The 14336-nt window shown below is 59.1% G+C and overlaps 1 protein-coding gene across 1 annotated transcript in view; it reads right to left on the reverse strand.

Annotated features, from left to right (window-relative positions):
• Positions 1-696: 696 nt before the first annotated feature.
• Positions 697-14336, reverse strand: part of ADAMTS10 (ADAM metallopeptidase with thrombospondin type 1 motif 10) — a 40719-nt gene continuing 27079 nt past the window's right edge. The window contains exons 15-24 of the mRNA XM_054396102.1: positions 11055-11188; positions 10386-10509; positions 9833-9913; positions 7128-7291; positions 5423-5549; positions 4247-4376; positions 3401-3605; positions 2554-2730; positions 1546-1702; positions 697-806 (exon numbers count right to left, since the gene is read on the reverse strand). Of these exons, the coding sequence (XP_054252077.1) occupies positions 697-806; positions 1546-1702; positions 2554-2730; positions 3401-3605; positions 4247-4376; positions 5423-5549; positions 7128-7291; positions 9833-9913; positions 10386-10509; positions 11055-11188 (1409 nt within the window). The remainder of the gene's footprint in view (positions 807-1545; positions 1703-2553; positions 2731-3400; positions 3606-4246; positions 4377-5422; positions 5550-7127; positions 7292-9832; positions 9914-10385; positions 10510-11054; positions 11189-14336) is intronic.

The following is a 14336-nucleotide window of genomic DNA, read 5'->3' on the forward strand; positions in this document are numbered from 1 at the left end:
TGTCCCCCACTCCACAGCCCAAGGTGACAGGAAGCAAACCAACACCACCCACCTCCTGCTGCCCCCCACTCCCACCCCCACCCCACAGCAGCTCCTCTTCAGCCAGCACCCAGAAGTCACAAGCCACCCTTGGCACCTGAAACCTCCTCCCTGTCTCCTCTGGGATCCCCAAGGGAAGGGCAGCAGCCCCTGGGGTTCTTGGCCTCCCCTGGGGCTGCCCCCACGATGCCCACTGGTGCCCTTGGGACGTGGGCACAGGGCAGGACGAGGCAGGATGGGGCAGTGGTGCCTCTCTGGTGGCTCTCAGCACCTGCAGGACCTGGGACCTCTACTAATAAATAACAACTTCAGGATTTCAGGTCCTGCCCCTGCTGCCACGGTCTGCCCAGCTTCTCCCTCTGCCATCACTCGTCCCCTGGCTCCTGCCAGGCTGGGCTGTGGTGGTCTCTGCAGCAGCTGGCAGTGGTTTAAGTGGGAAGCTGCTCTGGTGAAGCTCAGGGGGAGGGGGAGGGGTGTCAAAAGGTGCTGCTCTGTGGGGGAGGGGGGCATGGGTGCCACCAGCTCCCTCTGGAAGCACAACCAGTGTCTGTGGTGGGGCCAGGGGGAGATGCCCGAGGTGGAGAGGGAGGGCCTGGCTGGGTGACTCCTCTGGTGGAGCTTCTGCCTTCCAGTTTTGCCCCGGGGGTGGCACTGTCCCTAGTGCCCCTGGCAGGTTTTACAGCACATCTGTCGGAAGTAGGTCCTGCTGCAGAACTTGAACTTCAGCACCAGTGGGCAGTAGGCCACCTTGTTCACATCTTTGCACTCTGCAGGGGGGACAGAGGGAAGGAAGGTTACAGCTGCCCTAGGGGCTGAGGAACTCCTCCTTCTTGCCACCCAAATTTGGTTTTCCATCCTGGCTGTTCAGCTCCTGCCAGGGAGCAGCAAGATGCAGCCAGGATGGAGAAGCTGCTGAGAAACTCACTGCTGAAAGCCTCTCTGTGTCAAGCTGCAGTCCAGACAATCCCAGCACGGTTGGAAGGGAGCTCTGGAGCTCACCCAGCCCAAACCTCCTGCTCCAGCAGGGCACCCACAGCAGCTTGCCCAGGAGCACAATGGCCAGGGGGGGTTGGAAGCTCTGCAGAGGAGGAGACTCCACAACCTCTCTGGGCAGCCTGCTGCAGGGATCTGGGACTCTTCAAACCAACAAATTTCTCATAGAACCTCCTGGCTTCTATTTTGGTTCCTGCTGTCCCTTTTCCAGTCTCTTTGCACCTCTGGCAAGAGTCTGACCCCCGCCTCTCGTCCCCCACCCTTTATCTCTTGCTGAGCATTGCTCAGATCCCCTCTGGGGCTGCTCTTCTCCAGCCTCAACAGCCCCAGGCTCTCAGCCTTTGCTCCTCACAGAGATACTATCACCTCATTCAGCAGGGTCACACCATGCCAGCTGGCCCTGGGACCAGAGGGGAGCCCACGGGGAGCCTCGCCCGTGCGGCTCTGCTGTGCCTGTACCACGTAGCCCCATGGCAGTGCTCCATGCCCCCGTCTGCCCCCCACCCCCCTCACCTTCAGGGTTGTCTGTAGGTCCTGATTCACACTTGGTCTCACACTGCTGCATGCTGGCTGGCTGCAGGGTCTCCACGCAGTCGCTGGACGGCTGCCCGGTGTGAGCCAGGCACTGGACGGATCTCCGCTGCTGGCCGAGGCCACACTGCGCAGAGCACTGCCAGGAGACAGCACAGCACTGACCTGCACTGACCACCACGGCTTGGCCAAGGTGGTGGGAGAGGGCACAGCCAGGTCTAGGAGTTGCAAAGGGGGCTGGCATCCAGCTGCCCCTCCCCTGGACCTCAGCAGCTCAGCTGAGCGCCGTGGCCTCACTTCCCTGAAAGCTTGGTTGGAACCTCCAGGGATCAGCAGAGGTCACAGGCTCAGAGTCAGTTGGATTGGAAGAGACCTTTCAGATCATCCAGTCCAGCCCTTAACCCAGCACTGCCAGGGCACCACTAAATCATGGCCCTCAGCACCACATCTCCATGGCTTCAAAACCCCTCCAAGGATGGGGACTCCACCACTGCTTTGGGCAGCCTGGGCCAGGCCTTGACAACCCTTTTGAGGAAGAAATTGGTCCTCAGGCCCAACCTAAACCTCCCCTGGTGCACTTGAGACCCTTTCTTCCTGTCCTTATTATTGGGGGGAAGAGACCAACCCCCACCTGGCTCCAGCCTCCCCTCAGGGAGCTGCAGAGAGCAATGAGGTCTCCCCTCAGCCTCCTCTTCTCCAGGCTGCACACCCCCAGCTCCCTCAGCTGCTCCTCCCCAGCCCTGTTCTCCAGCCCCTTCCCCAGCTTTGTTGCCCTTCTCTGGACTTGCTCCAACTCCTCAATGTCCTTCTTGGAGTGAGTGGCCCCAAAGCTGCCCTGCACTGCTCCCTGCCCTTACTTCCCCAGGCAGTTGTGGTGGCCACATGAAGTTCTGCTGGGCTTCAGGTGGAAGCCTGCTGTGCTCTGGGATCTGAGGGGCAGGTGAGGGAGGGTCTTGCCCTTCAGGAAGCCCATCCAAGGCTGGTGCCTACCTCTCCCCACTCGCCAGGCACCCAGCGGGGTGGGGGGCAGCGCCGCAGGTTGCACCTGATGCTGGTGGGGGGCTTGGGGGCTTGGCTGCACTGGGAGGTGGGCAGGGTGGCTCCGTGGTCACCACTCTTGCAGAGCACAATGCGGTGCCGGAAGCCTGGCCCACAGCTAGGGGTGCACTGCAAGGAGAGGACACAGCTGGTCAGGATGTAGAGCAGCACTGCTCCCCCCCCCCCCCCACCTCTGCTCCCACCCTCAGTTGCCAGGCTGGTGTTGAGTCAGTCACAGAGTGGTTGGGAAGGGACCTCTCGAGGTCCACCCAGTCCAACCCTGCTGCACTCAGCAGGGACATCCCCAACCAGAGCAGGTTGCTCAGAGCCACAAACAGCCTGACCTGAAACGGTGCCAGGGATGGGGCAGCTCCCACCTCTCTGGGCAACCTGGGCCAGGCTCTCACCACCCGCAGCATCATCAGTTTCTTCCTTCCCTCCACTCTGAATCTCCTTCTTTCAGTTCCAACCCATCCCCACTTATCCTGTCCCAACAGGCCCTGATCAAAATTCTGTCCCCAGCTTCCTGGGCTCCCCTTTAAAGCACTGAAAGGCCACCAGGAGGTCTCCCTGGAGCCCTCTCTTCCCCATCCTGAACAAGCCCAACTCTCTCAGCCTGGCCTCACAACAGAGGCCTTCCAGCCCTCTGATGATTTCAGTGGCCCAGCTCCAACAGGTCCCTGTCTGTGCTGAGCACTCCAGAGCTGGAATCTCCCACACAATGCTCTCCGAGGCCAGCAGCCACCTCCCACGCCCTGACCTCCTGAGCTCCAGGTGATGCCCAACGCTAAGCCCTTACCTCAGACCAGTCCAGAGCCACCCACTCTGGAGGGCAGGTCTGGTTATTGCAAGGCTCAAGCATCTTTGGCCGTGGCTGGCTGCAGGAAGCATCATCCAAGGTCTTCTCCTCAGCAGCAGAGATCCTGCGCCTGCAGAAGACGCTGCGCGTGCGGACGCCTTCGTTGCAGCTCCGGCTGCATTCGGACCAGTTCCCAATCACCCAGCTGCAGGCAGGCGAAACATCAACGTTCTGAGAGGCAGGGGGGCTCCAAGGGTGCCCCCCATAACTCCTCTACATAGCTCTAGTCCTGGCTCTGGCCACAGCCTCCCAGGTAGCTCTGGGTGAATCATGGAGTTCCTCTGCATCTCCCTTTCTCTGTCAAAAGGGAGCAAGAGGGACCCTCAAGGTCATCCAGCTCCAGCCCCCTGCCATGGGCAGGGACACCTCCCACCAGCACAGGTTGCTCAGGGCCTCATCCAGCCTGGCCCTGAACACCTCCAGGAAGGGGACATCTACAACCTCCCTGGGCAACCTGTTCCAGTGTCTCCCCACTCTCACTGGCAAAAATTTCTTCCTCCTCTCCAGCCTCCATCTCCCCTTTGCCAGCTCAAAGCCATTCTCCCTCATCCTGTCACTCCCAGCCCTTGTCCCAAGTCCCTCCCCAGCTCTCCTGTAGCCTCTTCAGGCACTGTGGAAGGCTGCTTTAAGGTTTCCCTGGAGCTTTCTCTTCTGCAAGCTGAACAGCCCCAACTCTCCCAACCTGTCCCCGTAGTGGTAGGGTGCTTCCCTATGGCAGGGATGTGGGAATTCCACCCTGCTCCACTCTGGCTTTCCCTCCCCCCTGCTCCAAGGCCTGGCACTCACGCTGGGGGGCAGGGCTCAGTGTTGCACAGCCGCTGCCGCTCCGGCAGTTTGTTCTGGGGGCTGCAGAAGTGGCTGAGGACAGTTGAGCCATCAGAGGCTTTCTTGCACACCACAGATTGGACCTGGCTGCCTGTCAGGAGAAAGAGGTAAGGGGGAAAGAGAGAAGGATCCTGTGCTGAGCCAGGCTGCAGTAGGAGCCCCACAGCCCTGCTCCCACGTGGACAAGCAATGGGGACAGGGACTTGTCCCTGGGGGCAGCTCAGCAAGCCTGAGCCTACTTCTTTACAACCATTCTCTTGTACACTTCTTGTAACCAAGGCCTCCTTCAGCTCCAACATCTTCAGAACACAATGGTTGGGGTGACTGAAGGCTCACCAGCCAGGACAGAGGATCCAGGATCCATCCAAAGCATTCCAAGGATCCTGTCCTCAAATAAACTTCTTCTAACTTTGGCCTTGTGACACATTCTGGGCAGTATTGGGTGGAAGAGTTGGAAGAGGAGGTGGCAAGATCTTGTTGAAGCCTGCACAGGACCAGGCTGGGGCTCTTGCTTTGGAAACTGCCTGCGCTGAATGCCAGCTCCACCACTCAGCCAGGTTTGTGTCAATCCCCAGGGGATCCAGGGAAGCATCAGAGGTGTTTCCTTTCCCCAACAGGTAGATCTGAAGGCCAGAGGGGCTGATGTGATGGACAAACCTGTCCTGCATCCCACAAGAAAATGGATTTCGAGCCTGCCATGCCATCTTCCATCACCTCTACCACCTAGACTTGGGATCCAGCTGAAGAACAGAGGAGCTGTGGAGTCTCCTTCTCTGGAGCCTTTCCAGCCCCATCTGGATGTGTTCCTGTGTGACCTGTGCTGGATTCTATGGTCCTGCTCTGGAAGAGGGGTTGGACTTGATGATCTTCAGAGGTCCCTTCCAACCCCTGACATCCTGTGATCCAGGTTGCTTGCCCTGACCCTTTGCCCTCAGGATCAAGCTGATGGCCACCAGCTTGCATGTGGCTGAGCCCAGGGTGGGACTATGTAGAAGCTTGAGTGCCCCTTTGGAGCACAGCAGCTGCTAACATCCATGTGCTGTCCCCCAGGAGGCCCAGACACTGCATGTGGGGGGCAGAGAAGTGAAGACATGACCCTCCCCCAACCCCCCCAGCCAACATGGGGTCAAAACTCACCCCCTGCACACAGCACAGAGCACTTGGTCCATGGGGTGTAGTGCCAGGAGTAGAGGTTGGAGCTGTCCCTCCCCACAGGGGCATTGAACTTGTAGCGGATCCCCTGCAGCTCCGTCCGCACCAGCACCTGTGGAGAGAAGCAGCACCAAGGCATCAGTGCCAGTAGCAAGGCATCAGTGCCACCAGCAAGGCATCAGTGCCACCAGCAAGGCATCAATGCCAGTAGCAAGGCATCAATGCCACCAGCAAGGCATCAGTGCCACCAGCAAGGCATCAGTGCCACCAGCAAGGCATCAATGCCACCAGCAAGGCATCAGTGCCACCAGCAAGGCATCAGTGCCACCAAAGCCCAGCATGGTCCATCCCATGAGCTCAGCATGCCCTCCAGGGCAGCTGAGACATCCTCACTTTCCCTCTCCAGTCCCTTGCAACACTGAGATGGCAGCCAGCAGTGCTGGCAGTGGTGCAGCCATGGAGGTGGCACCATCGGAGACAGAGATCCTGGGCTGCAGCCAGAGCAGTGTGGGCAGCAGGGCAAGAGAGTGGATTCTGCCCCTTGACTCTGCTCTGCTCAGACCCCACCTCCAATTCTGCCTCCAGTTCTGGTGCCCTCAGCAGAAGATGGACACAGAGCTGCTGGAATGGGTCCAGAGGAGGCCACAAAGATGATCCAAGGGCTGGAGCAGCTCTGCTGTGAGGCCAGGCTGAGGGAGCTGGGGTGGTTCAGCCTGGAGAGAAGACTCCAGGGGGACCTTAGAGCTGCCTGCCAGGACCTGAAGGGATCCTACAGGAAGGCTGCAGAGAGACTTTCCATAAGGGTGCCTAGAGACAGGCCAAGGGGGAATGGTTTGAAGCTGAGGGACAGCAGGGTTAGGCTGGAGCTGAGGGACAGCAGGGTTGGGCTGGAGCTGAGGGACAGCAGGGTTGGGCTGGAGCTGAGGGACAGCAGGGTTGGGCTGGAGCTGAGGGACAGCAGGGTTGGGCTGGAGCTGAGGGACAGCAGGGTTGGGCTGGAGCTGAGGGACAGCAGGGTTGGGCTGGAGCTGAGGGACAGCAGGGTTAGGCTGGAGCTGAGGGACAGCAGGGTTAGGCTGGAGCTGAGGGAGAGCAGGGTTGGGCTGGAGCTGAGGGAGAGCAGGGTTAGGCTGGAGCTGAGGGACAGCAGGGTTAGGCTGGAGCTGAGGGACAGCAGGGTTGGGCTGGAGCTGAGGGACAGCAGGGTTAGGCTGGAGCTGAGGGACAGCAGGGTTGGGCTGGAGCTGAGGGACAGCAGGGTTGGGCTGGAGCTGAGGGACAGCAGGGTTGGGCTGGAGCTGAGGGACAGCAGGGTTAGGCTGGAGCTGAGGGACAGCAGGGTTAGGCTGGAGCTGAGGGACAGCAGGGTTAGGCTGGAGCTGAGGGACAGCAGGGTTGGGCTGGAGCTGAGGGACAGCAGGGTTGGGCTGGAGCTGAGGGACAGCAGGGTTGGGCTGGAGCTGAGGGACAGCAGGGTTGGGCTGGAGCTGAGGGACAGCAGGGTTGGGCTGGAGCTGAGGGACAGCAGGGTTGGGCTGGAGCTGAGGGACAGCAGGGTTGGGCTGGAGCTGAGGGACAGCAGGGTTAGGTTGCAGATGAGGCAGGGTTAGCTCCAGGAAGTCATGGGAGGATCTCTCTGGCCCAGAGCAGACCCATAGCAGGTGTGGGGGGAGAGCACCAGGTCACCAACCATGACAAAGAGGGTGATGTTGGTGGGCCCCAAGGCTTCCAGGGACTCAGGCTCCTCGGGGGATCTCCTGTAGTGGAAGGTTGTGCCTGCGATGTCAAAGCGGCGCGGAGGGTCGATGGAGAGCTTCCCATTGATGTAGAACTCTCCTCCCTCCCTTCTCAGTGCTGTGAGGACAAGAGAGCAAAGGGCAGCTGCTGAACTCAGCACCCAGGGCCAGCTTCAGCTGGACACCTCTCAGCTGCCAGGCCCAGGGCATGGTTACAGCACAGGAGTGGGTCCAGAAGGGCAACAAAGCTGGGGAAGGGTCTGGAGAAGAGGGCTGGGGAGGAGCAGCTGAGGGAGCTGGGGGTGTGCAGCCTGGAGAAAAGGAGGCTGAGGGGAGACCTCATTGCTCTCTACAGCTCCCTGAAAGGAGGCTGGAGCCAGGGGAGGGGTGGTCTCTTCTCCCAAGAAACAAGTGATAGGATGAGAGGAAATGGCCTCAAGTTGCACCAGGGGAGGTTTAGGTTGCACCTGAGGAACAATTTCTTCTTGGCCCAGGCTGCCCAGGGCAGTGGTGGAGTCCCCATCCCTGGAAGGGTTTCCAAGCTGTGGAGGTGTGGTGCTGAGGGTTTAGTGGTGACCTGGCACTGATGGGTTGAAGATTGAACTTGATGATCTTAAAAGGTCTCTCCCAACCACAACCAGCCCTGTGGCTGTGTGACAAAAGCACATCACCCTCCATCCATCAGGAGAGAGCAGGTGGGGCAAGCAAAGCAGGTGTCTGGGCCAGGGTCACCCAGAATGTCCCTAGCAGAGGTGGGAATAATGTCCCCATCATGGATTAATGTCCCCATTGCCCTCTCTCAGCCTGCCCACCAGCTGGCTGTGGGAGGCTGCTGCTGCAGGGCGCTCAGCCAGCTCCCTGGGGGGGTGGTGGGGGGCAGCTGGCAGTGTGACAAGCTGTGCCCATGAAGCCAAACTCAAATCCTGCTCTGCAAGCCGGGTCTGTGCCGCTGGGGCTCCCGGAGGAGGCAGGTCCCCGGCAGCCTGCCTGTGCTTGCCCAAGCGAGGCACTAGAGGGGGATCATCTCCTCGGCTCCTCTCCTGCTCTCATTCCCACATTGTCCCTGCTCGCTCCCTGCCACCGGCACGGCGCTGGAGCTCTGCACCACTGCTGCCAGCCTCCTCATTGCCACAACGCTCTGGGGGGCACTGGCTGATGAGGATGCTCCCTCTGCTCCCACTGAGGTGTAGGGACAGATTCTGGGTCCTGCAGCTGGGTCGAGGCAATCCCAAGCACAAATCCAGGCTGGGCAGTGAGTGGCTGGAGAGCAGCCCTGAGGAGAGGGACTTGGGGGTGCTGGGGGATGAGAAGCTCACCAGGAGCCAGCAGTGAGCACTTGCAGCCCAGAGAGCCAAGCAGAGCCTGGGCTGCAGCAGGAGAAGTGTGGCCAGCAGGGCCAGGGAGGGGATTCTGCCCCTCTGCTCCACTCTGCTGAGACCACTCCTGGAGTACTGCATCCAGTTCTGGAGCCTCTGTTACAAGAGGGATCTGGACATGCTGGAAGGTGTCCAGAGAAGGGCCACCAGGATGAGCAGAGGGCTGGAGCTCCTCTCCTATGAGGACAAACTGAGAGAGTTGGGGCTGTTCAGTCTGGAGAAGAGAAGGCTCTGAGGTGACCTTCTTGTGGCCTTCCAGGATCTGAAGGGGGCTCCAAGAAAGCTGGGGAGGGACTTTTTAGGCTCTCAGGTAGTGATAGGACTGGGGGGAATGGAATAAAGCTGGAAATGGGGAGATTCAGAATGGATGTGAGGAAGAAGTTCTTCACCATGAGAGTGGTGAGAGCCTGGAATGGGTTGCCCAGGGAGGTGGTTGAGGCTCCATCCCTGGAGGTGTTTGCAGCCAGGCTGGATGAGGCTCTGGCCAGCCTGATCTGGTGTGAGGTGTCCCTGCCCATGGCAGGGGGGTTGGAGCTGGCTGAGCCTTGTGGTCCCTTCCAACCCTGACTGATTCTAGGATTCTATGATTCTGGAGAGGGAGTGACTGGTGTCAGCTGTGACAGAAGTTTGAGCAGTGCCTCCAGGGCACAGGAATCCAGCCTGGGTGGGCCCCATGGGCAGGAAGGGAGGTTGGCATCTCTGAACCCAGCAAAGGGATCTGGCCTGGAGAGATGCCACCAGGAGAGCCCTGCTGTGACCTCCCACTGGTGTCAGCATCTAGCCAGGCTTCTGCTCCTGGAGAGCTGCTGCAGAGGCTCCCAGCAGCAAGCAGCCTGCCCACCCCTGTGTGACCATCATCTGGAGGACAGAAAGAGGACAAGGGGAAAGGAACCAGCCTGCTGTGAAAGTGAGCCAGAGGCTGGCTGGAAGCTGAAGCCTAAGGACAGTGTGAGCAGGGCTGGGTTTAACCCCTGACCTGAGATGTTGGTGGAGGAGGGATGCCAAGGAGCACAGAGGGTCAGGAACATGGAGTGTGGGGTTGGATCAGGGTTCTGGTGCCAAGCAATGAGTGCAGGATAGAGGCAATGATGTGGTGGGACAAGGGCTGTGTGGGTCACAGTTGGCCAGGGACACACTGCCCTGCTGCCTTCCACCACCTCCAAACTCAAGCTGAGATCCCAACCCCATTCCCTGCTGGGCAGGGAGGTTTCCCTTGCTGGTCCTTTCCCACACCTCAGGGAGATGGCATATCAAGGAGCTCCAGTCCCCCCACCCCAGCTCACCTAGGTAGTTGATGGAGAGGTTCAGCTCCCTGATGTCGATGTGGACGGAGCCCTTGGGGATCTGGATCACCTCCTCGTAACCTGTGAGACAACCCAGAGCTGGTCAGCAGTGGTGCTCAGCTTCCAAGCCTGGAGGTGCTGGGGAGGTGCTGTGGGGCTGGGCTCTCCATGGGCATCTCCACAGCCTGGCTTGAGGGCAGCATGAGCTGGGGGAAGAGGGAAGGAGCTTGGTGGCCTCTGCCAGGGCCTTGGCTGCTGGGGGCTTGATTGCTTAGGGCTGGGTGACAGGTTGGACTAGATGATCTTGGAGGTCTCTTCCAACATGGTTGATTCTATGATTCTATGGGTGGCAATGGTGCTGCTTGGCTGGAGAAGGGCAGGGAGGAGCTCCCTGCTTGTAGCTTGGTCCTGCTCTTTGGGGGTGTCCCTGTGGGATCTGTCCCTGCTTGTCCTGCGTGTCCCCAGGAGCAGGGGAGGTCGAGGAGGGGCTCAAGGTGGGGGGGGATGGGGTGGGGTGACTCTGGCTGCTGGGGCCAGGCTGCTTGCTGCCTACCTCCCTCAGGCAGGGACTGGTTGAAGACACCCTCGATGGTCTCACAGGAGCTGCCATCTCCCCCACACACACGGCACTTGTCCTCCTTGGAGTCAGAGCCCAGCACACGGTCACAGCCCACGTGCTGCAGGAGGCAGCAGCAAGGAGTCAGTGGTCCTGGGGGGCCTTCTGCTCCCCACACCTGGGTTCCACCTCACTCCCCTCCATCACACCCTACCCCCCAGGCAGTGCTCAGCAACATCTCCCCCACCCAGCCCCAGCTTTGTGCCAGAGGTGGATGGGCACAAAGTGGACCCCAGGAGGTTCCATCTGAACAGGAGGAGAAACTTCTTTGGTGTGAGGCTGCTGGAGCCCTGCAGCAGCTGCCCAGAGAGGTTGTGGAGTCTCCTTCTCTGCAGAGCTTCCAACCCCCCTGGGCATTGTGCTCCTGGGCAAGCTGCTGTGGGTGCCCTGCTTTAGCAGGGGGGTTGGATTGGGTGAGCTGCAGAGATCCCTTCCAACCTCACCATGCTGGGATTCAGGGACATGCTCCTGCTCCCAGACTGGCTGCTGGGCAGGGGGATGCCCAAGTCCCTGCAGAGGGATGCCCAAGTCCCTGCAGAGGGCAGCATTCCCTGCCCAGGGCTCTGTCCTTCCCCCTCCCTCATGGCCAGGCTCCCCTGGCAGCACCTTGCACTCCCCATTGACACAGATGTCGTTGGAGTCCTGCCTGCAGGGCGTCCCATCCACCACAGCTGCTGCTCGTTCCGTGTAGAAGTTGAACCCCTCGGCCAGGCAGTTGAGGGAGCAGGCTTTGACACCCCCTGGGCAAGGAGAAACAGCTTCAGATGATGCCCCCCCAGGAGAGGAAAGAAGTGAAGAGCCAGATCTGGAGCTTCTCCAGGCCTCCATCGTGTGCCTGGCTCACTGCACAGCTCCAGGTGCCCAGGAGATTGTCCCTACCAAGCAGAGGGACCCCCGGAGGAGCCCAGGGACTCCTCCTATTGATCAGCACCAGGTCAAGGCCCTTGAATGGGCACTGACACATGGAGAGGCACTGTGCCTCCTGCACAGCCTGGGAGATGCTTTATGTGCCAGGGAAGGAAACAAACTGACTTGTTCTTATCTGCTCTTGGGCCCTCCTGGCTCTCCTGGCACTGCCAACACCCTCCTGCCCATTTGACAGAGAGGGAAACTGAGGCAGCAGCTCTCAAGGCACTTGCCCAAGGTTTTTCAGCTCCTAGAGCAGAGCAACCAACTTTGTCAGCTGCCAGAACAGCTACACTAGGCCAGAGCAACCTGTTCCTGTCTTCCTGCTCCTGGCTGGTGGACACTGAGTCTTTCACAGCAAAGATGAGGTCAGGGGAAGGATGTTCAAGGCATAGCTACAACCCCTGCTCCCCAGCACCTTCTGCCCAAGAACCATCACAGCAACAGAGCCTGGAGAGCTGGACCTTGACTTGTGGTGCCTGGGAGGAGGACTTGGGACTGGTTATGGAAGGAGACACCTGAGCAGAGCAGCTTCCTGCCTCCATCACTGGATCTTACCAACTGCTGGTGCAGATCAAGGCTTTTCCTGCCTTTTCTGAGCATCCCACAGCCTGCACCACCCTGGCAGTGAGAAGCAAGCCTGGGCTGTGGCAGCTGACTTCCTGCAGGCACCAGCAACAGTCAGGAGCTGTGTGCCAGAGGGGGAAGCACCTAGCTTGGGAACAACCAAAGCCTGCAAAACTTGCAGCTCACCAGAGCACTTCAGACAGGCTCAGCTGGAGGGGGAGGAGTGGCCCAGCTGTGCCTAGGAGCTCCCAAATGCAGCTGGTGCAGAAGAAAGAGGAAAGCCGGGAGAGAGAGGAACAGGAGGTGACAGGAGAGGGAAATTCAGCAGCTTGCAGCCATGCTGCCAAGCAGGATGCCTGGGCAAGCCCCTTAGAGAAGGGGTTCTACCAACCCTTCCAAGGAGGGCCAAGGCCCTCCACAGCATCCCAGGCTCTCTCCTGGCTAGGGAGGGAGCTCCAGGGGCCCTGAGGAGGACAGTGAAGGCTTGGACTTTAGTGAAGCATTTACCACTGTCTCCCACAGCATTCTCCTGGAGAAACTGGCTGCTCATGGCTTGGATGGGTAGAGGCTTTGCTGGGTAAAAACCTGTCTGAGAGCTGGGCCCCAAGAGTGGTGAGGAGTGGAGTTAGCTCCAGTTGCTGGCTGGTCACCAGGGGTGTCCTCCAGGGCTCAGTTTTGGGGCAGTTCTCTCTAAGCTCTTTATCAATGATCAGGACAAAGGGTTTGAGGCCACCCTCAGTGAGTTTGCAGATGACAGCAAATTGGGTGAAGGTATTGATCCTGCTCAGAGCTCTTCAGCTCAGTACCTAAAGGGTCCTCCTTTTAATCTTCAGCAGAGCTATTAGGACAGGACAGAATATCTCATCTGGCTCTGTGGTGCCTCAGAGGATGTTTTGTTCCTCCTGCCTGCCCTGTCCCAGGGAGGAATTAAAATGCCTTGTAATTTATGACCAGCAATCTCCTGTTTTCTGCAAGCCCCTGCTCCTCCCCAGCCCAGTCCCAGCCCCCTGAGCCACTTCCACTCTCCCTCAGCTCTTGCATCCGCCAAGAGCAGGATGAACAACTGAGTGAACAAAGCAAAGCAAGCAAACAATCAAAGCTGCATTCCAACAGCTCACTGCTGACTGCTGAGCTCTGAAAGGCTGAGCTCAGCACTTCTCACCAGGGTTGTGTCCTGCACTCCTGGGCTCTGGGCTCCAGGACTGTTAGGAATCAGCCCCAGCACACCTTGTGCTGGCCCTGCTGGACTGGCCCTGTGCAGCCAACATCAACTTGCCAGGGACCCTGTGGCTGGCATCAGGCATTCAGTGGGTGGCCACTTCCCTTCCTTTCCCTCCTTTTCCTTTTTTTCCTTTTCTCTTCTCCCTTCCCCTCCCTTCCCTTCCCTTCCTCTTTCCCTTCCCTTCCTCTTTCCCTTCCTCTTTCCCTTCCTCTTTCCCTTCCCTTCCCTTCCTCTTTCCCTTCCCTTCCCTTCCTCTTTCCCTTCCCTTCCCTTCCTCTTTCCCTTCCCTTCCCTTCCTCTTTCCCTTCCCTTCCCTTTCTCTTTCCCTTCCCTTTCTCTTTCCCTTCCCTTCCCTTCCTCTTTCCCTTCCCTTTCTCTTTCCCTTCCCCTCCTCTTTCCCTTCCCCTCCCCTCCCCTTCCCTTCTCCTCCCCTTCCTTTCTCTTCTTCCCTTCTCTTCTCCTCCCCTCCCCCTTCCCTTCCTCTTTCCCTTTCCCTTTCCCTTTCCCTTCCCTTCCTCTTTCCCTTTCCCTTCCTCTTTCCCTTTCCCTTCCCCTTTTTCTTTTCACTTCCCCTTCCCCTTTTCCCTTTTCTGTTCCCCCTTTTCCCTTCCACTTTTTCTTTCCCCTTCCCCTTTTCCTTTTCCCTTTCCCCTTTTCCCTTCCCCCTTTCCTTTCCCCTTCCCCTTTTCCCTTCCTCTTCCCCTTTCCCTCTCCCTCTGTGGGGTCAGTGTCCCCCCACATCCAAGCCAGTGGAGCAATCCTCCATACTCAGGACACTTCCCCAAGCCAACACTGGGGACAACGTCTGATGGCCAAATGGCACAAGCACCACCACAGCACCACACCTTTGGGCAAAGGAAGGGCTCAAGGGGGCAGTGCCAAGGGGCAGTGGCTGAGCTGAGCAGGGGAAGAGGCTCAGCAGAGGTCCAGAGTGGTGAACTTCTTAACTTTGAGGCTGCTGGAGCCCTGAAGGAGGCTGCCCAGAGAGGTTGTGGAGTCTTCTTCTCTGGAGGCTTTCAAAACCTGCTTGGACATTGTGATCCTGGGCAGCCTGACCTAGACAAAGCTGCTTTAGCAGGGGGCTTGGACTGGATGATCTCCAGAGGTCCCTTCAACCCCTACCATGCTGGGATTCTGTCCCCAGAGCAAGGACACATGGCCCAAAAGCACTCAAGGAGCAGATGTGCTACCAG

Source organism: Indicator indicator, chromosome 36, assembly GCF_027791375.1.
Source record: "Indicator indicator isolate 239-I01 chromosome 36, UM_Iind_1.1, whole genome shotgun sequence".
Taxonomy (NCBI): Eukaryota; Metazoa; Chordata; class Aves; order Piciformes; family Indicatoridae; genus Indicator; species Indicator indicator.